The sequence below is a fragment of the Oxyura jamaicensis genome, chromosome 2, assembly GCF_011077185.1.
Source record: "Oxyura jamaicensis isolate SHBP4307 breed ruddy duck chromosome 2, BPBGC_Ojam_1.0, whole genome shotgun sequence".
In the NCBI taxonomy this organism is placed as follows: domain Eukaryota; kingdom Metazoa; phylum Chordata; class Aves; order Anseriformes; family Anatidae; genus Oxyura; species Oxyura jamaicensis.
This window is the reverse complement of record NC_048894.1, coordinates 117,395,427-117,420,985: the sequence shown is the minus strand read 5'-3', so window position 1 is coordinate 117,420,985 and position 25,559 is coordinate 117,395,427. Positions and strand designations below refer to the sequence as shown.

The window sequence follows — 25,559 nt, the reverse complement described above, 5'->3', positions numbered from 1 at the left end:
ATGCTCATTTATACTTCATTCTGTTCATATAGATTTTGGGATAAATGAGTCAGGTGTAGTATTTCTTCTTTGGAGTAACGGTTCATTAATTTAGGGATTTTTTTTACCATGGAAAAAATAAAGTTGGCATTTTCAAATCAAAGCATCCAAAACAGTTGGACAGGAATCAAGATTGATTTTGTTTCCTTTGCAAACGGGTTATTTCTACTCTTCTCTCTACTCAGATGATTTTAGTTCTACCTAGGATGCACTATAATCTTGACAATATTGCTTCTGTAAAGTGAGATAACACCTGTTATGAATGTTCATATTACGATTTTCTGACTTAACAGTAATGCTCCTACATTAAGTATTTATTTAACGTGCAGATTAAGATTGTAAGTTTAAACCTAAGACTCATTCCCTTGCCTCTCCCAAATAATATATGTTAATTTAATTTTTACTTCTGTTACACTTATATTAGGGTATAGCTTTCAGCAAACATTAAATTGTGGAACCTGTTTGAAATAAGCTTTTTACTTATTGGTAAACAGTTAAATTAATCCTCAGTGATTAAACTGAAATCTTTCAGGTTCTGGTTATTTTTAACAGTCTAGTCATATTTAACTGCTCGCTAGTTGCCTTTTTTTTTCCTCTTCAAAATTGAAACCTGAGTTTCAGTCTTTAGCCTTCAGTTTTTTAGGATCACTTATACCAAATTCTGTAATTATCAGGAGAACTTGAATGTTGAACCACATAATGCGAGTGATTGGATGTTTCTGATTAGGACTATTTGCACATTTTATTCTGTATTCTGCTTGTGAAGAATTTGTCATGCTTAGTAGCTGGCAGCCACAGAATAGTAATCTGTTTTTTTCTGTTTTATCAATGGCATGTTTTCAAGTTAAGGAGAATGAGTGTGGAGATAAGCATAGTTTAACAGTAGTAATTGCTGGCCTTTGAACTTTGCACAAGTCTTTGTTCAATATGTTTTGTTACTGTTTTAAAACTGAAGCAAGTAAAGATTTCTATTGTGCAACTTCTCTGGAACTGGTAATGTCAACACTATTTAAGATGTGTATAGTGTACAAATTTTATTAGTTAATCAGATACAATTTTCTTTCAGACTTTGCAGTTGAAAGAAGAGGAAAATAAGAGATTAAATCAAAGATTGGTAAGTGTTTGTGCAATGCATATCTTTTAAGTACCTTTAAAAAAATACAAATTTTAAATTTGTTAAAATTTATTTAAATCTTAAAAATGTGGTTTATTAACTACAAAAGCGTTTTAAAAGGTAATGCAAGTGGCAAATTGGTGATCTGATAACCTTTGAGTTACCTCAGTTTAGCCATTTTCCCATAGAATGGATGAATATGATTGGAGAGACTTCTTCCCAAAGAGCACAGACTCTCTAGCCTTGGTTTGGGGGGAGTAAATTTCAGTGTCACCAAGGCTCAGTTCTTCAAGAACAGTAGATTGAAAGCTAGTTTACAAGTTTATATATATGCCTGCACGTTAAGCATATTTAGCAGTAACCTAGAGATTGTTTTTGGAAAACAGTTTTTTGATGTTAACATTTTAGAGGATTTTTTGTTCTTAATTTTCAAAATAGGGGTGCAGCACATTAGAATCCATCAGTGCTGTTGACTCTGTCACACTTCTGTTACAAAGTGCTTTTAAGTTATAAGCCAAAAATCTAACTATCCTAATAAAGCATTCAGAATACTCAGAGACCCTTCTACCTGCATCTGTAATTTTATCAAATATGAAACTTTAATTTTGCTTAGCTACTGAAAATACTAAGTCATCGTTTTTATCTTATGTGTTGAAATATTATTCAATGCCTAAAGGATAGAGAATATGCTGACAGAGTTCCTTTAATTCATGAGCTATGAATCCTTCTCGATTTATTTAGCTACAGCATAGTATTGCTAGTAGGTCCTAACCTTAATTTAAAAAAAAAAAAGTTTATACGGGAAATTGTTAGTTCTACTGGCAGTTGAGTGGTTGGACTGGCCATGGAGATCTCCATTTATTTAAATCGACATATCTAGGAATTTTGTAAGAACTGGTATCTGTGTGGTTGCATGAAGTTACATGTCATAGCAAAAGTGTTTAAATTTCTTAGTTAGATAACAGCAGTCAGTTTTCTGTCTGGGATAGGATTGAAATTTGGTTTAGAATTTCCTTGTGTTCTGTTACACATTCAGGTACTAAATGTTATTTTCAAAAGCTTTCCATTCCACATTAAAACATGTCCTTAAAAATACTTCTGTTGCAGATCATAAATGATTGCAACACCTTTTAAAGCATATTTCCTTATACTTGTTTATTCAGAGCGCTAATAAAGTGCACACAGTGCATTTCTGTGTAACAAATGCACTGGACAGTCTTCCAAACTGCTCTGTAGTATCCTGAATTAAATTCTGGATCTTTTGTCATCTAAGAGTAAAATTAAGTTGAAGGAAGTCTGGTGTTGTACAAGATAAATACAAAAATCTTTTTGTTAGTGTAATTAATAACAAGCTATATAGGAGAAATTATCAGATCATTGGTGTCTAAATCTATTCAAAATTAACTTCTAAATGGGCATAAGAACATACCTTCTCAATTTCTTACACGTAGGTCAGCTGTTTCAAAAATAAAATATTTTGTCGTCTCTTCCTCCTTCTTTTTCTCACTCCCTTCCCAATACTCTTCTAAAACTAAAATATACATCAACATTAACATACCAATATTTATTTATATCCAGCTACCTCAGATAAGGAACCCAGAAGGTGTACTGTATAATAAAAGAATCTTCTCAGGTCACTGGATTTTGCAGTAAAGTTTTACCTCTTTTGGGTTACCTCTTTTAGCAATACAAGGTTAAAAGGAGCTTCTTTTAATGGCAGGAATGTTGTTAACAGTTTTTTCATTACTTTATATGAGCTTGAAAAAACTTTTATTTGTGTGTTTGGTTTACATGGCAAGGTTTTGGTAGTGGGGCAGCTTCAGGGGTGGTCTCTCTGAGAAGAGTCCAGAAGCTGCCCCATTTTAGATAAGGGCCAGTTTCAGCCAGCCCCAAAGGAACCCACAGCTGGACAGAGCTGAGCCAATAAGTGATGTTTCTGCCTCTGAGAGCAGATTTAAGAAAGGAGCAGGTGGATGTGGCCTGGAGGAGGCTGCGGCCCATGGAGAGCCCCTGCAGGAGCAGGCCCTGGGCTGGAGCTGCAGCCCGTGGAGAGGAGCCCACTCAGGAGCAAGGGTCTGGGGGGAGCTGCCACCCGTGGGGGACCTAATTTCCCCCTGAGTCTGTTTTGCCATGCTGAGTCTGTTTTGCCATGAATAATAATTGTTGAGTGATCTCCCCATCCTTACCTCAACCCTTGAGCCCTTGTCATTGTGTTTTCTCCCTGTTTCCCTTTCAGGAAGGGGAGAGAGTGGTTGTGGTGGAGTTCAGCTGACCACCTGAGTAAAACAATCACAATTTAAGCTATTTGAACTCTAGAATATTCTTAAGTTTTGCCAAATATACTTAATGCTCTCGTTTGTTCTGTGCTTTTTCTTTAAGTTAGAAATTAAATAAAAGGTACGTGCTAGCTTGCATTTTAATTTAATTTTAACAGTCCAATTAAATGAAAATCTTTAGTCTTAACATCTGAAGAAAACTCTCAAATATTTTAGAGAAAAACCTAAGTAGATGATAAGCAGGTGACAACTTTTCTTGTTAGATGTAACTCTTTTCAAGTAAGAGAATTACTGTGCAAGTCAAGTGAATCTACGAAAAAGAAGCTGAAGTCGGACTACATAAAGAAAACTGCTGAGAGGGTCATCAAAAGTCAGGAGCTTTTTGTGTTGTGCTGTATTCAGTAACCTTGATTTGTCTAGCCATTTATACATAAATGGTCCAGAAAGTAGGAACCAATGGAAAAACTACTCAACCTTTAATCAGAGTTCCTACAGGACATTTATCAAAGTGTAGACAATTGTATAAATTTACATCAGATTAGCTTCTCTTTCTAGTTGCTTGTATATGGGTTGGTATATCTGTAAATACAGAGCAGTAGCTATACCTATTTTCATTTCTTATATCGTGGTTACTGCTGATAGTGTGTGTACACATGGTCATTTTTGCATCTAATTTACTTTGTTACAGTTGGTTTGTGTGCCAGTATTAGAGGAATTTAAACCAAATTAAAGGCAAACTCCTCATTTATAGGAGATGAGTTTTTGCACATCATTCTCATAATTAAGCCTTTGTTTGGTCTTAGTACATCTAACTACAATTTTACTCCAGGGGATCTTGCTCTAATACAATAAACTTTGGATTGTGTGACAATGCTCTGTAAACCGAAGATCCCCATACTGAGTTTATGGCAGTTAGACAAATTTAACATTCAGAGTTTAACTTCTACTATTTTACCATCAGACTTCTTAGAATGCCAGTGACCTACAAGAGCAGGCAGGTTTGAAAACAAATGATTTATTTTAACCATATTGTTGCCTGCTGCTCACATTCCATCATAGATTGCCAATTCTTTATAGCTTTCTTTGTTTTTTTCATAGATGTCCCAGAGCATGTCTTCAGTATCCTCAAGACATTCTGAAAAAATAGCAATTAGAGAGTAAGTACATATTTGTTTTCCATATAGTTGGATGTGCCTTCAGTAATATGTTGTTAAACGATGTCACAGTTCTTCTGTCCATTCTTTTTAATGAAAAGGTGTATAGATCATCTTTATAGCTCGCACGTCAGTTATTGAACCATGCCAGTTCAGCATAAATCAAAATTTATAAACATCTTTCCTTTTTTTTTAAAAAAAAAAAAAAGCCTTTCTGAATTCATTATTGAATTTTGGCATTGATTTCCCTGCCTTTCTTTACTCTGTTCATAAGGCTAATATTTCGTGGGATTTCTAGAATGCATCCAGTATTTTCTTTTAGACTTGCTTTTTGTTTAGCTGTTATCTTTCTGAAATCATGCTAAGAAAAGGTAGAAGGAATACTATTAACCCCAAATCTGCACAGTACTCTATTGTATTTCAGTAGAAATTCTACTTTCCTAAAATCTTTTGACTTACCTTGAGAGAATGAAATTAACTCAATGTTAGGTATTACAGAACTGTTAACATGTAAAGTTGTTGCTTGTGTGTGCGTGTGTCAATTGTTGAAAAATACAAAAGCTACAGACAGTTGATTTCAAGTAACATTTGTTTGAGATTGAGGAATATAAAAAATGATTTTTTTGGGGGAAAAAAAATTCCTATAATGTTTTCTGCACTGCACCAAATTGCATTTTTGCTGTAACAAGGGCACTATGTACAGAATAAACCTTTCCTTTGAGTATCTGAATATTATGGCAGTTCTCATAGTATTCTCTGGGGAGAAAAATATTATGAAAAAAGAAATCACCTGTCCAAGAGAAATATCTTTGAGTCATATTCTGTCATCATAATCAGTACAGGGAGAAAAGCTGGAAGTGTTACTTAATCTGAAAGTGTGCATTAAAGCATATGAGCTAGATTTCTCTCCAGATTTACTTGTCTGTACCTGAGTATATTTCTGCCCCCCCACCCCCCTTTTACCAAGAAGCATTTCCCTCTTTCTTTGCCACTTACTCCCCCACATTCAGTATGATAGTAATATTTATTCTTAGTGTTCTCATGATTTAATGCTTAATTTGTAGCTATTTCAGACTTCATTTCATTCACGGGTAATTAAATTACTTCCAACACATTTGCACCGTGAAACAAATTGGAGACAGAAATTCTCTGACTTCTGTCACTGAAACTTGGCTGAAAAACTTTGTGGCTTGTGTTAACCTGCTGTGAAGAACGAGACTTTTGAAACTTTTTATGTAGTCACCACAGTATTTCTTTGTTTTTATTCCTTTGGTCAGAGCCAGATGAATATTTCATCCCTTCTTTGTCCTGTGTGCCTAAAATTTTAAGATATCTACATAAATGCTTTGCTATATTTTTTATATGTGATCAAATGTGTATTTATATGTGATCAAATTAGCTACGATTTAAAACATCAAAAGGCTGTTTGTAAATACTGTGGTACAGTGATCATCATCATAAGTATGGGTGAATATAAATCAATTTTTAAAAAGACCTTGTATTTTGTTAGGTATTCTTGTGTATATTTTAAAGCAAAGCTGTCAATTACTTTGAAAAAAATAAGAGCTGATGGATATAGAAAAACACTTCAAAAACATACTTTTTAAACAGTAGAGTTTTTGTTGACTCCAGAAAATACAAAATGTATATGAATTGGCATAACAAGTAGACAATTGTGTTGCTTTGCAGCTTAATCTCATCCTGTGCAGTATGGGGAAAAATATTTCTTGCAATTTATGTTCTCTTAAACTGTCGTGCTTTTTTCACTAAATTCCTTAATATCTCTAGTTTTCAGGTTGGCGATTTGGTTCTAATAATCTTGGATGAACGGCATGACAACTATGTATTATTTACTGTTAGTCCAACCTTGTATTTCTTGCACTCAGAATCTCTTGCTGCATTGGACCTGAAACCAGGTGAGTGTGGTAAGTGTCAAATTACTTTCAATATTTGTCTTCCTATAAGTAACGCTTAAATTTCTAACACTTAAGTGATATAAATACGTATGTGTTAAATACAAGAAGTGTGTAATGTAAATAGCTACTAACTTTCTCTGTAGCTTTTGTTTTTTGATAACTGTCTTTCAACACAGACCATTTTAAATCAAAATTTTATGTAGGTAATATCTCTGAAAAATAGAAAAAAATATCTGCATCTTCAAGCTGTAATAAATAAATGCCAATTTTATACACAGCCAGTGTATATTAAAGAGAAATTTCACATTAACATAGAATCATAGAATAGCCTAGGTTGGAGGAGACCTCTAAAGAACATCACATCCAACCTTTTGTAGGAAAAGGGAGCCTGGATGAGATTGTCTAGCACCCTGTACAATTGCATCTTGAAAATCTGTAGTGATGAGGAATTCTACCATGTCTCTGGGGACTCCAGCGATCGATTCTTCTCACTATAAAACATTTTTCTTATATCAAGACAAACTTCTCCCAGTGTAGATTGTACCCATTGCCCCTTGCGTTCTCCAAGTAGCTGTTTGTGAAGAGATCCTCTGTCCTCTTTGCAGCTGTCTTTTAAGTACCAGAATACTGTGATGAGGTCTGCCCAAGCCTTCTGTTCTCCAGGGTCAAAAGACCTGCCTACAGCCTTTCCTCATAGGGCAGCTTCGCCAATCTTTTGATCATTTAGGGAAAACATTCTATCAGGCCACTTAGCCATTCAGTATCAGCAATAATAGTGTATTATCGTGTAGGTCTCAGGCCTATTATTATGTAGAATTTGTTTTCAGTCTTTATTTGATGAGGATAGCAAATGCAAAACTCGTAACATTTCTGTCAAAACTGTGCATACTCAGTTCCTATTTTTAATACGTGACTTTGATGCTCTTTAAAGATTGTCTTTGGATAAAACATGTTCTCTCTCTAGCTCATCTTCTGTGAACTGACTTGAATTTAGGTTCATGTATTTATGGCCCTAAATACATGTCTATAATAAAATGTAAGCTTGAGTATAGGGGGATTTGTAAGCAATTTTTTTGCTGATAATTTTTTCCACTGTATCTACATCGTGTTTAGCAGGACTCATTATTCTTCAGAGAGTAGTTTCTGTAGCTTTTGTTTATGTTCAGGTTGGTGGTACATTTGCTTTTTCCCCTGTTTATTCTTCAGGTTACTCGTTGGCAAGTTTTGGCAGCTACATAAACTTAACTCAATTGAAGTATTAATCTTTCAGATATCAGGAAAAATAATGTTTAGTGCATTACAATAAACTATGCTAAATTAAATAGATTCTTGTAAATGTCTTTATCACACCTAATGTGTATTTTGCAAACCTCCCCATCCCACCGTGCTCCAGATCTTTGTTGCAGAAATATCTAAGAGCATGCATCAAAAGGAACTCTATTAATTCTGACTTATCAGTGAAAATGTGTCTCTGCTGTTGCTTGTCAGAAGCTGTTAATTTATACTCAAGCAGCAGAGCTTGTTATAGATTTCAGTTACAATGAAAAATAAGACCACAAAGTTCTAACTGAATTCAGAAACTATTGAAGAATCTGTGCTGTATGTTTTCTCTTACGTGTCTGGGCAGAATTCCTATCTTACAGATATGATACAGTATAAAATACTGTCTAACAATGGCATTAGTATTGCATACATAACTGTGAAATGTGACTGATTTTTCTTACTGTTGGTTTACGTACATAAGGTAACTGCCATTTCAGTTTGTATATTATTCCGAGTATGCAATTCACAGAACTCTGTTTTTGAATGGACTTTGTTTGTTCTGTCCTTCCCACTTGCTAACCAGAGGTAGTGTTAAGTTTGAGAAAACTGTACATAAAACAACCGTGAAGACTTACCTTTGGAACACTTTTATTTCTAGCTCAGTATTTCAAGAAACAGTGTCTTGATTCTTTCTTCATTAGGAAAGTAGGGAAAATGAAATAAAGGTTGCTTTAGTATTATTTGTGACAGATCAGAATTGATGTGGACCTAGCTACTACAAATTATTGTTTTGCCAAATTATTGCCAAAAACAACTTAAATCTGACCTTTTGTACCAACATGTATAAATTGTTAGTATTTCTGTATAGATCTCCACAATATTAAGTGTCAGGGACTTAGGCTGTCATAGGTTCTCTCTGCCTCCATTAAGGACACTTAGAATGTTAGGATGATACTGACATTGCTTGAAGACTGCATGGTTTCTGTGTTGTCACACATCGTCTTGATACGGAAGTTTTAACTTGCAAATTTCAGGAATGAAGGGCATCTTCCTCATTTCTGTGAATTTAATGAAGTCCACCAGCCAAGCAAATCCAAAAAAAAAAAAATAATCTTGTATTTAAATCACTATATATTGTTGTACAGCATGCAGGCCAGATATGAATACTTCCTACTTACATATAAGAGCTTTGAGCAGAATGGAATCTGCTTTATTATTAATAGCCAAATTAATTTTGAAGAGCAAGATTAAAACTTGAAATGCTGGTTCTTGAGTGACTTCTATTCTAACTTCTATTCCAGTCACTAGATCTAGCTTTTCGTAGTTGCATTTAGAAAAGCACTGTTTATGCAGAGCATGTTCCTTCAGTCTGTTTTTGATGCTTTATTTGTGCCATGATCATTGATAAAATAGATATTTCTTGGAATAATGGACAAGTACATGTCCTTACTTCTACTAGAATTTATAAATGCTGAAAGTTTTATATTGAAGACTTTCAATCTTTTGAAATGCTTCAAGAAATTCTCATCTTAAATCTGACTAAAAGGTCAAACAAGGTTGGCTAGAATAATTTTGAGTTGTTAATTTCATTTCAGTTTTGATTTGATTTTCTCTTTGCTAATTTTACTTTTTTCAAATAAAGTTTAATCTGAAACATTGTTTTTATTTGAAAATACCATTAGCCACATTCTGACATGTGAATTTATTTTTTGTGGCTTTAACTACTTTAAAAAAATATTTTAGAACAGTTAATGTTTTCAAGGAAAATGTCATCAAATAATATTTAACTATAGTTAATATAATATCCTGTTGGCTGAAGTTGACTATCCAAACTAATAAACATATCATCTCTTTAGCTTCAGGTGCATCTAGGAGACCTTGGGTGCTAGGAAAAGTTATGGAAAAGGAATATTGCCAGGCAAAAAAGGTAAGAAGAGTAGAATAGAAACATAATCTGATTACATGAATGGAGAAGAAAAATGGATGAAATGTTTGTAACAATTATAAAAAGTATACTCTTCACATAATGAGTAAGAGTACTTCAGTATAGAGATTGTCCAGGGTTCTGCCATTCTTGCTATATTTTTTGAGTTGGTGAATAGCAAGAGAAGGGGAACTAGAAAAAGAGTAAGTGAGCAGGTGACTTGGGTAGGTTTGCCTCTGGAAAACCTGCCTGTGTGATTAAACTGTCTGATGTTTGTGTTTGGATCCTAGTGACTATTTCCATCAACCCTGTGTAATAATGTTTCAATGACCTGTAGGCTACAATTCCTAAATAAACTTTGGCTCAGTTCCTAGTAAGATTTTGGTACCTTCAAACCATCAGAATTTTACAGGAAACAGGGAAAATGATGAGGTATCTTTGGAGACCCAGATAAGGCAATACTTTAGTATGAAGAGATACAGAGGAACCTCGCCAGATCTGGCAAACTTAGAGGGATGGGAATCAGTCTTTATTTAAAACAAAAAACAGGAATAATCCTCTGATTACATTTCTAATATGCTTTTTTTTTTTTTGTAGGCACAAAACAGATTTAAAGTTCCTTTGGGTACAAAATTCTACAGAGTGAAAGCAGTACCGTGGAACAAGAAAGTATAACACAACAGAATTTCAGTTCATTTTGTCTCCATTCTTTTTTGACTCGTTCTTCAGTGCTCGTTCATCGCTCCGAATACCAGGCCATGTTTTTATACTGAGGTCATGTGACAAGATACTTCACTGATGTACTGCTTTTACTTTTTAACAGGTCGCATTTTAGAAACAAGAATTTCATCAGAATCTCTGGCCCTGTTCCAATTTTTTTACCCAGATAACTTTAGGAGTGTGGACCAAATGAGTTCATTTTCTCAGAGGGCAACCACATGCAACATGGTTTGTTAGCCATGTTAATTGCCTGTTAAATATACATTAGCTTGTATTTAGGTGTTAAATGTTAGTTACCATTATTACCAGCATATGTCCTTTTGTGAAATCATTATCAAAGTACTTGCACTCTTTAACAGATTCTTTATATGTGTAAAATTCATCAACTATTTAAAGAAGAGTGTTCATTGCATGCAGATAATCATATAATTTTTCTTCAACATGAGTTTGCCTCAGTAGATAAATAAAAATAACTACTGCAACTTGTTTCATTACATGAAAAATGCTCTTTAATGTTAAAAAAAATAAAAGTAATTTGATGGACTGATTTTTGGAAATCAGTCACAGTTAGATCTGCAATCTTCAAAAGCACTTTCAATGGATTGATCACACAGATTCTGAAGGGAAGACTCACGTGCTGTTTATTCAAAGTTAAGTACTTGTTCTTCCCAACAAACCAGAAATCTTGTATTAATCTATTTAGAAAAATCATATTGATGAAATTGTATTTCATGGTTGAGTTTCAGGAAAAAACTCATTGTACATTAACCCATACAAGAGTCATTTAAGTAACAAATTATTGTAATTGTAAAAGACATGTAGAATTTTAAAACAATAAAGATTTGAAACTGTATGTGTTTGAAGCATTTGTGTGCCTTCTAAATATTAACTTTCTATAATGTTTATTTCATGTTAATCTATTGCAGCTTTTATCTGGTTACTCAAAAGTTTCATTACAACTACATTTTCACCAGAAGGAGTTAGTGTTCAACAGCATTCAGTAACTGCCGTGTAATAATAAGAGTTTAAGTAGGTAGATACTAATTTTGTTAGCAAATCAGACTGATAATATGATATTTTTAAAAACAATTATACTGGCTACAGTTTAAAAATATAGTCTACTTTATTCTGTTTTATTTTTTCAATAATACTATAAGAAGATGTACCACAAATGAGTTACCAGTTGAAAGTGAAATTCTGGATTCAACAATAAGCTTATGTCTAGGACTTAAATCATCATCACATAATTGTATCAGTTGTCTTCGGAAGGTGTTGGGTGGAGGAAGAGAAAAGATAAAGAAATGATCACATGAAAATGTCGATGCTTCTGCCCATATTCTGAAAATATTACTCCTTCAGACTAACTAGTTTACTTAAATACCCAGAAGATCCTGTCTGATTTACTTTAAAGTAAGCAAACAAAAAAAAAGTTCAGATTTTTATTTTTTAAAATTGGGAAGTGCACAGACTTGGAATTGTATCTCACCTTTGTTTAAAATAAAACTAAGACAGTTAATCTCTGGAAAATAGGATGGCATTTTGTCAAGTCTCTTTCTTACCTGATCCTTCAATTTGCTAGTTGACGGATGGACTTTTCTAAAACTGCTTAGTTAAAAAAAAAAAAAAAGTGCCTTGTTCTTCAGGAACAATATTACCATACTTGAGCATTACACAGTGTCAAATATGGAAATAACATTGGTCTATAAAGCAAGTTTAAAGTTCCTGTAGTCAGTTGAGTCAAGTGTACACACAGCACTTTACGAAGGTACGCACACAGCACTATTCATTCCTTCTAATAAGCTGTGTGTTCAGTTGTCTTGATACTTTTACTCCACTGACAAAAATTCTCCAGTCCTTAGATAATCTTCCTACTGCTTTGAGCCTTATTTGCCTTTTAGGGACTCATCTAGAAGCCACCAGGGCTAGCTATGAGGCACAGAGTCCTATTTCTAGGAGAATGGTTATTCCTTGAGTAGCAATGGATCTGCATAATAGTGTGTAGTCCAGCACTACAACGTAAAATCCCATTGCCATTATTAAGTAGCTTACTTCAAAGATAAGTAAAAGGTCCTCCAGATCCTTCTTCATGGAGAGGAGGATGTGTTTGTGAAGTTAGATTGGATAAAACTGTAGGTTTGATTACGGGCTTACACAACTATGCACCTACAAAACATTCAGTTTAGGGCATTCAAAAATTAAATTGTGTTTCTGGTACTCCAACCTCTAAGACAGCACCAAGATCTGTGTGTCTTGCTGCTCTTTGGATGACATTAGGTAGGTCATTGCAGCTGCTGGGATTATCTTCCTGAGTGTACAATTCCATGCTGAGAATTTTTTTTTTTTTTTAACAAAATAAAACTGTTTTACCTTTGTCTTAAAAGTCTGTGCTTTCATTTGAAATTAGTCAAAGTTTGCTGTGCAGATTGAAATTATATGTAACTTTTATGTGGACAGTAGCAGTAGTGATGCATAGTGCTACAAAAGTTGGCTTGATTTCCTTCTGATTTCTGTCTTATCACAGACAAGAACATGACTGATGCTTATAGAACCAAGAAACACACAAGTAATTTCTGAGTATGAACTTGTGTTTAGCCTAAATACTTTGATTAAAATAAAGTACTGTAACGCAAACCATGAGGGCAGAAGAAAGTCCTTCCCTGCTGATATCTGCCACTTAAAAGAATACCAGGATATAGCTGTTATTTTTACATGACATCATACTTCTAAAATATAAATAACCAGCAATGGCTTTGGTTTTTAGGAATATTTGTCATGTGTTTCATTTTATAATCTTTATGTATATTCAAAATGGAAATTCTGTCAAACAAACTCCTAACATATTCAGTAATGATTCTGAACAGTCATTGAAAAAAATTTAGTTTACATATTTTTTGTATGTCACAGCCTTACTGGTTCTTGAAACTATGCTTGCTATGCACCACCTATGTGTTTCATCTTGCTCCGTAATAAAACTTTGTATATAGCTATATAATTTGGAGGAACAGTATATTCAGAAGGATAGGGGAAGGCCGGGAATTAGTTAGGTCATGAGAGATTTGTTTCATTGTTTTGCGTGTGGCTGTGTTTTGCAAATGTATTTGGCTTTTTTAAAAACACCCTCTTGTGCTACTGCTAATATATATTTAGTCTGGAAGTCTGGCTTTTAACAATAGCAACTATATTTTGAAGTGCAAAAAGTAACATGAAGAGTGGATAAAGTTGATTAAGAGCAAACCTTATCCTGTAGACTTAAACAAAAGGAGGTGATAATTTAAAAGGACTTTTAAAAAAATATCTTGGAAGTCTGTATTGGTTTGAGCGCTCTGAGAGTTACGTGGCTTTTGCACCTCAGCTGCTGTACGTCTCCAGTCAGGCGCTTGTACTGTTAAGAATTTGTGGTTCATTTGAATCTTAAGATGGCCAATGAGTAAGACTGATTAAGCATGAGTAAGACTGATTAAGCATACACAGAAGTATACGTGTTTCCCTAAATATAGCTGCCGTTACATATGTTGTATAGCAGGACTGGAAAGTATGCCCTTCACTCTGCAAAATTATTCTGTGCCATTTTGTAGTACAAGGTTTCCTCTGTACCCAATATTCCAGCCTTTCTTTTTCTGTGGAGTTTCAACTAGACACCATGGTGGCTGTAAACAGCAAAAACTGAATAGTAGTTAGTAGCGCTTACTCATTCTGGTAGATTTTTCATTAATAAGCTGTAATACAGAAAGTTACTCCTTCATAGTGTAAAAAGGTTAATTTTAGTAATTTTAGAAATAGAGCATTCATCACCCAAGAACTGTTCCCTTTTCAAGTTACATTTGGCTATTAAACTTCAGTAAGCTATCTTGGTGCTGCGTTTTAAGGTCACAGTGTCTTAATATCACTTTACAAGCAATTCCACAGTCCTAAAGCAATGATGATAAATTAGAAATGTTAAACAGTTACTTCCTTTAGCACTCACTGCAATTAAATCACTTGTATTAACAACATCCATATATAATACTGACGAGCAAGGGAAGGTCTAGTCCTGTATTCCAAGTAGCTACTGGCGAAGAATTCAGTTCAATGTTAACATGCTCAAGTGGTGTCAGAATCGCAGGATAGTTAAGGTTGGAAGGGATCTCTCAAGGTCAGCTTGTCCAAACCCCTGCTCAGGCAGAATTGCAGGGACACTTTCACCAGAGGATTTGAGATTAATTTGACAAATGTTCAATTTATATTCTTTGTTTTGAAAGCTGGATTAAAACTGATGGTATAATTTGAGTAACTTTAAAGTTTTCAACTTTTTCCCTTAAAAAAAAAAAAAAAAAATCATAGGTAAATACTGGCTTCTAGCATGTTTTTGTTTTACAATATTTTTTTTAAGTAAAACAAACTTGGCTGCCATTTAATATTTCTATGGCTGCTTCCAGAAAATACACTAATTTTTTGCCCTATATGTTAATTCCATTTCGTAGTTGTATAATATTTCAAGCCATAAACATGTGGCGTGCCGCTGCAGTGCTGAATATGCTGAATATTCTGCTCCCTATTCTTGTCTTAATCTTATGTAACTGCTCATGGGTGGCAGCCTTGCTTTTCTTCTTCCCCACCTTTTGCTTGTTGGACTTAAAATTTGTCTTTTACCTATTTATCTTGGGACTTTTCCTACAGCGACGCTTTCAGCTTTTAGTGAAAAGAAACTTGTACTGAAAAGAAATATTAGAAAAATTATTGGGTAAGAAGCTGATCTTTCTGTAATAGGAGCAGTTTTGAAGGTATCATAATCAAGAACTTGTAAAGTTCACCAAGGGGGTATTAGAAGATGGGTTGACACATTTATTATAAAGTAAGAAAACCTGTTTCTGCCCCAGATCCCTGCATGAGATCTACCTAGTCTAAACGTGTGCAATAAATGCTTGAGTGATCCTGACCTACTTGCAGCCAAGCCTGCTATATTTTGGTCCCATTTACCTGTGTGGGGAGTATCAGAGGTCTGGAGAAAAAAAAAAAAAGTATCCTCAAGATTTTTGTGCAAAGATTAACTACAGAAGTAGGACCTACGTGTTTCTATTGCTGAAGGATTTCTGTTCTGTTAGAGTTTACCACTTAGCAGCTCTTCCTTTCAACAGTCGCTGCAGGGAAAATATGGAGGAAGAGCAAAGGTTACCTAAAGATCCTGGACGCTTAAGGAGAAGCAGTTGATTTACAGTATTTGAATAACCATTTCATCTCTGAGCCTCTATTAATTTAAGCAATTGAAACACAAGCATATAAAGTATCTAATGTAATTGCAATGGTAATCAGGAGACTGCTGAGTGGTGCCTCTCGCAAGGGACTGGTCAGCATAAATTGACTGCCATGACTCCCGTGAGGAGGGTTATTTTCAGATTGAAATTGTAGAAAAAGCTTATGATGAATACTAAATTTGGCAAAGAAGTTCTTTATATTGCGTAGAAGACTGTTTTGTTTTTGTTTTTTTTTAACTTTGCAATAGAGCTTTTTTTATGTAATTACATAGGGGAAAAAAAAAAAGATTGTTTCAATTGAACATACCTTAAAGGCTTTAAACTGGAAATAACCTTTCTTGGTTTAATACTAATCTTTCTTGAATCAAGCTAAAATTACTTTTTCAGAGATTGTACCTGTAAAAGTATTTAAGAAAATGACTAAGAAGTAAAATGCCCTCTCTTAATTTTAGACCTTGTGATACTCGTATTTATAATTTTTGTTTGTAGCTCTTGGATATAAGTGAACTTCTGTAAGCACAAATAATTATCCAAACTTGATGCATGTAGTTAAATATGCTTCTGTTGACCTTCTAACAACATACTGTAGAGTTTGTAAAAATTGTTAAATGACATCAAAAAGTGCATATAGTTACACGCTTGATTAGTGACCTCAGTCCAGAATACCAGATCTCTTCAGACCTATGTATGTTTGCCTTGTGTGTATGTAGTCTGATGGAACGCACTTAAATTTTTGCAGTCTTAGTTTTAAAGCTCTGAAGAATTAGGAAATTTCAATTTGACTGCTTGACAAACTTTTAAACTTTCATATGTGTGAGGATGAACATTTTAATTAGTTCTTATTTTCCTGCTCTTGCACATCTTTTCTCACAGTTCTACGTTAAAACCTTGTCTTAAATGTATGATTAAATTTCTGTCCTTTTTATGTTGACAATTTTCAAGTAGAATACTTGCTATGTGCCTCGTAGGTAAGAAATGGGAGTCTCCAGATTTCTTAGTTTCCATTTATATCTGATACCTGAAAACCAAGGTGACCAAACTGAGGCACGTGGACTGTTTCAGAGAATTGTAGTTTATAACTTCAAAATACTATGTTCTTGCTGTCTGTGCTGTGTTATGTAAGAGAGAAAATGCTATTAGAAGGTAAAACAATGTGTGCGAAGGAACAAAGTACTGGGACAAAAAACTCCAGCTGTGAATCTGTGCCCTCTGATGTTTCTGACTCTGCTGTTAGGAACCCCTGCAAGCTGCTGTGTTGAAAGCCTGCATGTTGAGAGCCAATTCTTGTTGGCTCTCTTGTTGGCTCTCTTGTTGAGAGCCAAATCTTCTGATGCGAGCCATGCGGTTGTACCCTGATGTTTTGTAGCAAATCACACAAAACTTGCTTAGAATTTCTCTGAGATTATACACGCAGGAGGAAATTCACTTTTAGAATGGTTGATTAAAGATCTGTAATTTATTTTCAGCTCAGTTTTGTAGGTTTCAATTTCTGCCTACTGGAATCTTGTGCATTTTCCTGCACTTTGTTTTTTCCTTCTATATCTTTTTTTAACCTCAGTACTTCTCCATCTGCCAAATCAATTATTTTTTTCCTAATCTACAAGAATAATTTTGAACCTCTAGTCTTTCTATGGATATAAATCCTTTGCAATAATCTTGTAAAATGTTTTTCAACTTCTGACCCCATACTGCATAGGAAACTTAGGCTAAGCCATAACTTTTATATGGTACTTTTTGACTGGTTTTGATTATCTTTTTTTTGTTTTGTTTTTAATCTCTCTTCTCTTTTTCAGTGAGTTTGGAAACAGAAACTTAATTGTTGATAACTGAAGTTTGTTGTCTTTATCCCTGTATGGCAGGACGAAGCAAATGTTTTTGCTCATTGCGTAGATGAATCATAATTTCCATTGTATGTATATATCTTAACCTATCCTATGGTGACAAAGAATAGTGCATAAGCTTTTGTACACTGGCTCTGGTTGTAAGTTTTTAGCAGAAAGGTGTTTTTTTTTTGTTTTGTTTTGGTAAAATGCCAACTTCTCCATACTTGAAATGTCCCATAGAAGTGCATTTAGGAAACTTTTCTGACTAACATTGGAGCAGATATGCCACAGTGTAATATGGCATGGAGGGAGGGGTTTGCTGTTAAGCCACCTTGTTGTGTCTACTAGGCCATTAATTAAATAGACCTCTGCAGGGGGCCCACACTTCTTTCTTTCCTGAGCTGATAACAAGAATTAAACACAAAAACTGCAACACCATCAATGGAATGGAATAGCTGTTTAATAGCCAGCCTCAGCAGTGCCCCCATTTCCTCTCCTACCTACAAAGGATTCTTATAACCAACTATTTTAATAGCTATATTAAGAAATTATGAGAAGGAAAAGGTTAAAATGACTTTGTTCTGTATCCATGTGTATGCAGTGCTAGTACAACAACGAAAAAGGAAAATTGGGGAGGAAATGGAAATCCTTTTCCTTTCTACGCGTTGCAGACTTTCCACCAGGCTCCATAAATATTCTTCATGTTTTCAGTTTCTTCATATTAGGTATATTTAACTTATTTTCATTATTTCTGTGGGTTGGTGGGATTTTGAATTTGCCATAGGGGTTTTCTGCAGAAGAAACTGAAAACATTTTGCTACGTGCTGTATGCTATTTTCTTTTATGCTTGTACCTTTTTATCTTCGGTACTGTAATCCTCTTGCTGAATTTATAGATGGCAAGCTAATGGCAGCACTGTTTTGCTGCAGACCAAGTGCAATGGCTTTGGGCTGGGGATGTAATGAAAAGCCCCAGCAGAATGTTCTCAGCTCTCTTGCTGCTCTGCTCTGGTTTTATAGTGTTTTAGCTTTCCTCATCAAAGGCACCTTGTACACATCCCCAGGAGCAATGCACCTGCCTTTCATGGCCAGTTCTGCTGCCCAAGTAACTTGTTTGATGTGTTTTCACAGAAGGTTATCAGTTTAATATTGAGGTTGCCTGCTTCATGCTGCAATTATCCTGTCGCTTTTGTTAACGTTGTGGTGAATTAAATATTTGTTTCTAGGGAAATGCTCTTTCCCATATGATTCTTTAGCCCTCTGACCTGCTTACCAAATCCTGCTTCATGGCTTCTGGAATTTGTTTTGTTTCTATACTACGAGTCCCATCCATGTCATTGTAAGCTCTTTCGGATGACTGAACCAGTTTAAAGGAGCAAAGTAGGGAGCAGGTATTTGAGTATGTGCTGCAGAGCGGCAGGCTGTGCTGTGACCAGAGCTGTGTCATTGGCCTCTGACCATGCACGTGATGCAGGATCAACAGGCAGGAGCTTTAGGATGTTGTGAGGCAGGTTGCTGTGGTTGCGTTGACCTCTGAACGTAGGTGCAAGGAATGGCAGGCAGAATTTCTGGAACTTTTTTTGAAGTTTAATTTCATCCTTCAACTGAGTGCTCCAGGTAGATCTGTGCTGTGGGTTGCAATCTATAGAATCAATGGTAAAGCAGTTCTTGCACTGTTGTTCTCCAAACCAAACAAACAAAACCCCAAAACAACAAAAGCCACAACAGGACAGTGTTTGAAACTTATGTCCTTTCCTATACAGTGTGGTGCTGTAAGAGGTAGTGATTCATTAACCTGCAAAAATTAAAAAATAAAAAATAAAAAAATCATCTGTTACTACTCAGAGTCCCACCTGCTTGCAGATGTGGCATTTATGTACCTTTAATACATCTCCAGAAACTGCTCTCCACACTTGTAGCTTCTTAGAAATGAACAAATATTTTCTACAGAGTGATGATGTCTCTGTTGCATAACCTCCTTTGGGCTCTTTCTGAGGGAATATTTTTAAGTCTATGAACGCAGTTATTAGGTAAATGACAGAGCAATAGTAGCACTTCCATTTCTGCATGCATAGCTGTTCATGTTAAAACAAGCATATGATTATAATATGAAAGTCAAACTAGTTTATTTGGTTCATATTTTCACTTACAGAATAGATCTAAAATGAAAAAAAAAAAAAAAAAAAAAAAAAAAAAAACACCTGCTGAAATTCCAGTGCAGAAGAGGACTATTATTAGGTTTTTGAAGTCGTAAAATGGCTCTTGATAAGTTGCTATTTCAAGCGTGTCCCTGTAATTCAGGAGCCTTTTTATAACACCAAATCCGTGGGTTACTTCAATGAAGAGAAAGAAAGCAAACTATTAGTCTCATACAATTTTTTGACATAAGTAATATTTAAATCTATTTTTAAAGAAAAAGAATTAGATGCTTTCATATTTTAAAACCAGAGTTAAATTACAGTTTTCTTATTGAATCACATGTTATTATGTATGCAGGATATTTAAACAGGTCTTTTCTGGTTTTTAGACCCTTTTCATGTGTGTTTATTTCATGAACAATAAAAGCTACAAATGCAAACAGCTACAATGAAATTACTTGCTTTCTTCCTGCTGTGTTTCATCCTTTAGGAAACGGTTTTTATTAAGGCAGTAAACCTGAGATGTGTTCATGTCCTGCTTCTAGCCTACGTTTGTGTAGAGGTTATGTAGCATGAAAACAGTGTTGCTGTGTGCATAGCTATACGTGTGTGCGATGTTTCTGAATGGGCGTAACGTAAAGCTGGTAGTTCCTGCCACCTGTTTGTCTGATTCAAGGTTAGACTTTTCTCTAGAAGAACTTGCGCTAGGACTGCTTTTAAAAAGGTGCGCGTTTTGAAGAAAGACATAATAATAATAATAAAAAAATCCTGCAAAGCATTAGTTTAAGTAGCCTGTCCCCTGTCTTTCCACCAAGTTCTACTTTTGATTTGTGAATGAATGTATCTCCCATTTTAAAAAATATATATATGCATAAAAGAAGCATGGGACTATGCAGACTACATTTATGCTTTGGAAGAAGGAAAAAATAGAAAAAAAAAAAAAGTAGATCTAGAACAAATCATAAAGAAAAGAAGGACTACAGCTAATAGATAAATTAACTTCCTATTTGACCAAAAAGTAACTTGGAGTACTTACTTAAGAATAAGTAATTTTATAAATAATAATAAATAATATTTATAAATAATATTACTATATTGTAGTGCCACTGATTCTTAGCATTAGTGGTTACTCATACTTCTATTCACTTCTCTGTATAACACTTTGGTAGATGGAAATAAACATCTTGGCTGAGCTGCTTCTCCAGGTCCATGTTTCGCATAGACTAAGCCTTACAACCTCGAGCTGCTCTACATCTTATTCCTTTTGTCCCATCTGTGAGGTTTTCCAGTTTCCATTGTACATCTAGCCCTCCTTCCTTTCCTTGTCTCCTGATTTCTCATCTCCATTATTAGGTACTGTGAAACAACATATAGATTTTTTTCCCTTGAGATTATATCATTTACTTCCCAAAAGTCTTGAACTATGGAAGAACAGAAGGAGCAGAGTGGTGCCAGACAGCTGAAGCTCATCTGACTACTCTCAATTGAGCTCTCAATAGCTTGCTTCTGACCTGAAGACTTCACAACTCTTGAGTGACTCTTTGATGGCAATTTTAAGGAGGAAATGGCTGCTCCATTTCAGGAAGATATTAAAGCTATGAAGAGGCAAGAAAAATTCTGCTGTCCTCAGGGTAAGAGTGAAAATTGCTTATTCGTGGTATTAGCCGCTTGAAAGAGGTTCAGTGCCTGTAAGTAATAACTGAGTGGAAATGATGTAATTCATTTTTGAGGTGGAAACTAGCAATGTGACATAGTTCCTAGAATAATACCAAAAGTTCACAGTCTCATAATAGAAACAGCTGTTGGTTTTGAATGGGGGAAGGCAATTTCTAGCTATTGCCTCAGTCAAAAGGATGCAGGACTGCTGGCTGAGACCTCTGGAAGGAGCAAGCGTAGTGGTGGAGCAGTGACTGCAACACCGAGGAAAGCCATCAAGCTCCTGAAGACAATATCCTGCTGGTGAGACATTGCCAGAGAGATCTGCTAATGTGTCATTCCACCCTGGTGAGAGAATTATGTGCTGGTACCATCAGCCACATACACAGCATTATCATGGCTCAGTGCAAGTTCAGTGAATAACTATCAGAGGTGGGAAAGGATGCCATCTGGTCCAAGCCCCTACTCAGGCAGAGGCAACCTAGACCAGGCTGCCCAGGACCATGTCCAGGAGGCTTTTGAAGATCTCCAGGGAGGGAAAATCCATAGCCTCTCTGGGCAGCCTGTGCCAGTGCTCCACCACCTACAGAGTAAAGAAGTGCTTTTTGATGTTCAGATGGAGCCTCCTGAGTTCCAGGTTCCATTGTGCTTCTTGGCTTCTGCTGAAGATTATGGATGTTTTCTGAAGGCTACTGTGTGCTTCACTATATACATCTATGGATCCTGGTTTAGTGTTCTAGCATGAAAAAATATTCCCATAATCCTCACAGTTAAATATGTAGATGTATGAAGTATTTAATGAAAGACATCTGATCCTTCTTGCGTATTTCATTTTGGACCAGAATGATGATCCCTCACATTACATTAAAATATTCATTTAAAAAAACATAAGCGTCTGACCAGTTCAAAAACTTTAGAAGACATTTTCATACTGACTTGGTTAGATGTACTCCTGTCAAGAAACACTCAAGGCTTTATTCTATATGCTAAAAATACAGACAAGCAAAAGAGCCCAAGCTAGTGGCTAAAGACAGATCAAAGTTAGCCTGACTAGTTTGCGTTGCATGGGGGAAAAACAAGCACCTGCATTACACCTTTATCCTTTGTTTCTTAAAACATTCTTCTTGTTAAGGCTTTGCTGTAATGTTACAGGCTAACTGTGTTTAACAGAGAACCCGGAATAGCCACATTAGAAACCAATGCTAGAGGAATACAGACAGGTACAAATATCAAAACAGACAATGATTAAAAACATCAACAGGAAAAAATCCATGGTTCTTTAGGAGGCCAGCATCTGATGATGCAGCAGAAGAATGATGCTTTGTGTGTGCAGGGAGAAACGTGGTGCTTTCTGATAACTGTGTTTACAAACAAGATAACCTTTTAAGAAAATAAAGTTATCTTCAGAGAGAGGCAAGTAGGAGGATTATGTGACTTCAAGATACACAGAGTAGTGAATTAATTTTTTTTTTCCTTCTCTCTGAGGCCATGTGGTGCGGGATGAAATGAATGTAATGCCTCCTGATAGCAGAGCACTGCTATTTAAAGGAAGACCCACAAGTCCAGACAACAACAAATCACCTATAAGCTTAATTTAGTGGACTCTAACCATTTTGAATTTGGGACTATTTTTGCCAGATTTTAGGAGGCAGGGTTTGTTTTGTTTGTTTTTCCTGTAGCAGAAAGCAATGACAGAATTTGTAACGGAGTTTCTCCATTGGCAGAAGAATGGGATAGAGATTTTTCTGCTAGTGGAATCAGTGCTAATTGGATGGGTATCAGTGAGCAAAGCAGGCATCTTTCAGTACTTTGAATCCTTGATTATCACAGCTATAAAAGTGGTAAATTCCTATGAAGTTATCAAAATAATCAAAAACCTACTGTTGCTTTGAAGTATTTTTTTTATTCTTTCCCAGACTAAGAAAAAGTCATCTGTGACAGGAAATATAAACCAAAAGACAACTGATGAGTTCTCCTTTGATTTTTTTTTTTTTTTCATTATTCACTAGAAGCCTTATCTTTAGTAAGACTGTTTTTTATTAGCATCTTGCTGAGAGGAACCTTTGACTCCTCTAACACATGCAACGATGTGAACAAGGTATTCTGTTAACTAATACGGAGTGTTGTGCAAGAATTCAAACAGTTCTTGATATAAAGCACACTGTGGGAGATGTTGCGGGATCATGCGGTGGCTAGCTTGGTAAGAAAAATATAGTTGTTGCCTCTCTCTAGCATTTTTCTTTAAAAATAATAAAGTAGCCAACAACCATCTGCAAGGAAATGCATGTGCCAAAATAAAATAACAGTTCATGAGAAAGGCTGCCTTCTGGGATTCTATTAGAGGTATACCAGTTTAAAGGAATATTTTTAATCATGTATGAGATAGAGCTCCCAATATCTGTTCTGTCTAATTTAACACTTGATTTTCTCCTTTCTTCTTTTTTTTTCAAAACCAGAAAACAGCAACAAAATCTAATCTCACCTAAACCTCCTCCTCCCTCCCCCCCCCGCCCAGGTTTAAGCCAAATGTTTCCTCTACACCTCTGATATCTGAGGAAAGTACAAGTATTCTTGAAGAAAGCATAAGGTTGTTGTTGTTGTTTGTTTGTTTTTAATTTATCTTGGGAAAACTCAAATGAACATGTTGTAAATCTCTTGGCATTGTACTGTGAGACTAAATGAATGTATGTTAATTATAATAAGCTTATCCATCTAGGTAAGTATTTTGGGAAGTTGCTGCTTTAGAGTGGTCCTCCACTTCAAGCTAAATAGCTTGAAGTTCTTTTAAGCTATAAACTTCAGCTAAAAAGTACATTCTTAGAGTAATTTCATGGTGATTAAGTATCTTGTTCATGGACAAGTATGGATTTATTTTACATAATTCATTAGATGACCCTCTTTAAAAAGTAAATAATTTTTGTGCATAACATCTGATCTGTTTTTACAGTGCTGAAGGCTTTAAAATTACTGGACATGCAGCCAGTATAATCAGTTCCTCCTGAAATTTTCCAGAATCCTCCAGAAATTCTGGTGATGACTTTTCCTGTTGTTGTCCTAATGAGTGTTTTCATGTTGGTTTGTTTGTTTTTCTGATTTTAAAGATCTTTGTTACAGTAATTAAAATTGCTTTCTAAAAATAAGAACAAAAATGGGCCTGAATTCAGTTTCTAGCCTTTTGTCTAGCTCTGCAGGTCTGTGGCCCAGGGCACATTAGACAGTGTCCAAGGGGAGTTGTAGTATGCAGAATTATTTGAGTGACCACGCTGTGTCTGGTGGGCTATGTGAAGCAGAAAACATCTTCCCTTCTTGAAGTTTCTTATATCTTCTTCTTCTTGACTGACCACATAGATTGACCTCTTAAAGTCTTCAAGAGGTTCTTTTTCTAACTGGGAAAGCAGCAGGGAGGAATCTGAGGTACATTGTTCAGTGGTTTGTGGGGACAGGACAAGGTGTAATGGCCACAAAATGGAGCACAGGAAGTTCTGCACCAACATGCGAAAGAACTTGTTCACGGTGAGGATGATGGAGCACTGGAACAGGCAGCCAAGGGAGGTTCTGGAGTCTCCTCTGGAAATATTCAAGGCCCATCTGGATGCCTACCTGGGCAACCTGCTCTAAGGAACCTGCTTTGACAGAGGGGGTTGATCTGATGATGTCTTGAAGTCCCTTCCAACCCCTACAATTCTGTGATTCTGTGATTCTTTGTGAATAGCTGCCACTCAGACTGACAGCTCTAATCAGGGTCACCTCCAAGGGCAAAGACTCCACACAACTAATGAGGGAGCTCGTGGTCCTGTTACTGTGTCTGCTGTGTATATCTGTGAATGTGTTTCGTGGTGTTTGTCCAGCCTCCAGCTCTGTGACTAAAAATCCCAGAGCAGACTGACAACCTGAGGGTGGGTATCGCATCATCTGTAGGACATCTTTGCATCGTCTCAGTGCCAGGGGAGAAAATAGCTGAAGGTGCTCTCTTGTGTTGGACATGGAGATGTTACACCGAAATATGTATTTAGAAATATGTCAATATTTTAAACTGTTTAGAATTAGTCCCTAATACATATAAAAGTGTAAATCAAGACCAGTGTGTTGTACAATTTAAATACCAATTTCCAAGGGACACATTTCAGAAGACTGAAAGACAGCTCTGCTGGCTGTGACAATACCTATCCTATACAAATGATATTTTCCTAGCTTTGCTAATATAGGTTGTACAGCAACTTATTTAATATGGCACTATTAGGTCTGAAATGACAATTGTGATCTCTTTAAAAAACAAAAACTGCCTATATCTACATTCAGATCAACT

General features: G+C 35.5%; 1 protein-coding gene across 2 annotated transcripts in view; it reads left to right on the top strand.

Annotated features, from left to right (window-relative positions):
• Nucleotides 1-11,259, top strand: part of RB1CC1 (RB1 inducible coiled-coil 1) — a 74,854-nt gene extending 63,595 nt beyond the window's left edge. The window contains exons 20-24 of one of the 2 annotated variants that reach the window (XM_035317100.1): nt 1,106-1,153; nt 4,528-4,586; nt 6,372-6,499; nt 9,619-9,689; nt 10,284-11,259. In XM_035317100.1, coding sequence (XP_035172991.1) covers nt 1,106-1,153; nt 4,528-4,586; nt 6,372-6,499; nt 9,619-9,689; nt 10,284-10,361 — 384 coding nt within the window. In that variant the 3' untranslated portion in view covers nt 10,362-11,259. Of the gene's footprint in view, nt 1-1,105; nt 1,154-4,527; nt 4,587-6,371; nt 6,509-9,618; nt 9,690-10,283 lie in introns of both variants that reach the window. The other variant, XM_035317099.1, reaches the window with a different exon arrangement.
• The last annotated feature ends 14,300 nt before the right edge of the window (nt 11,260-25,559 follow it).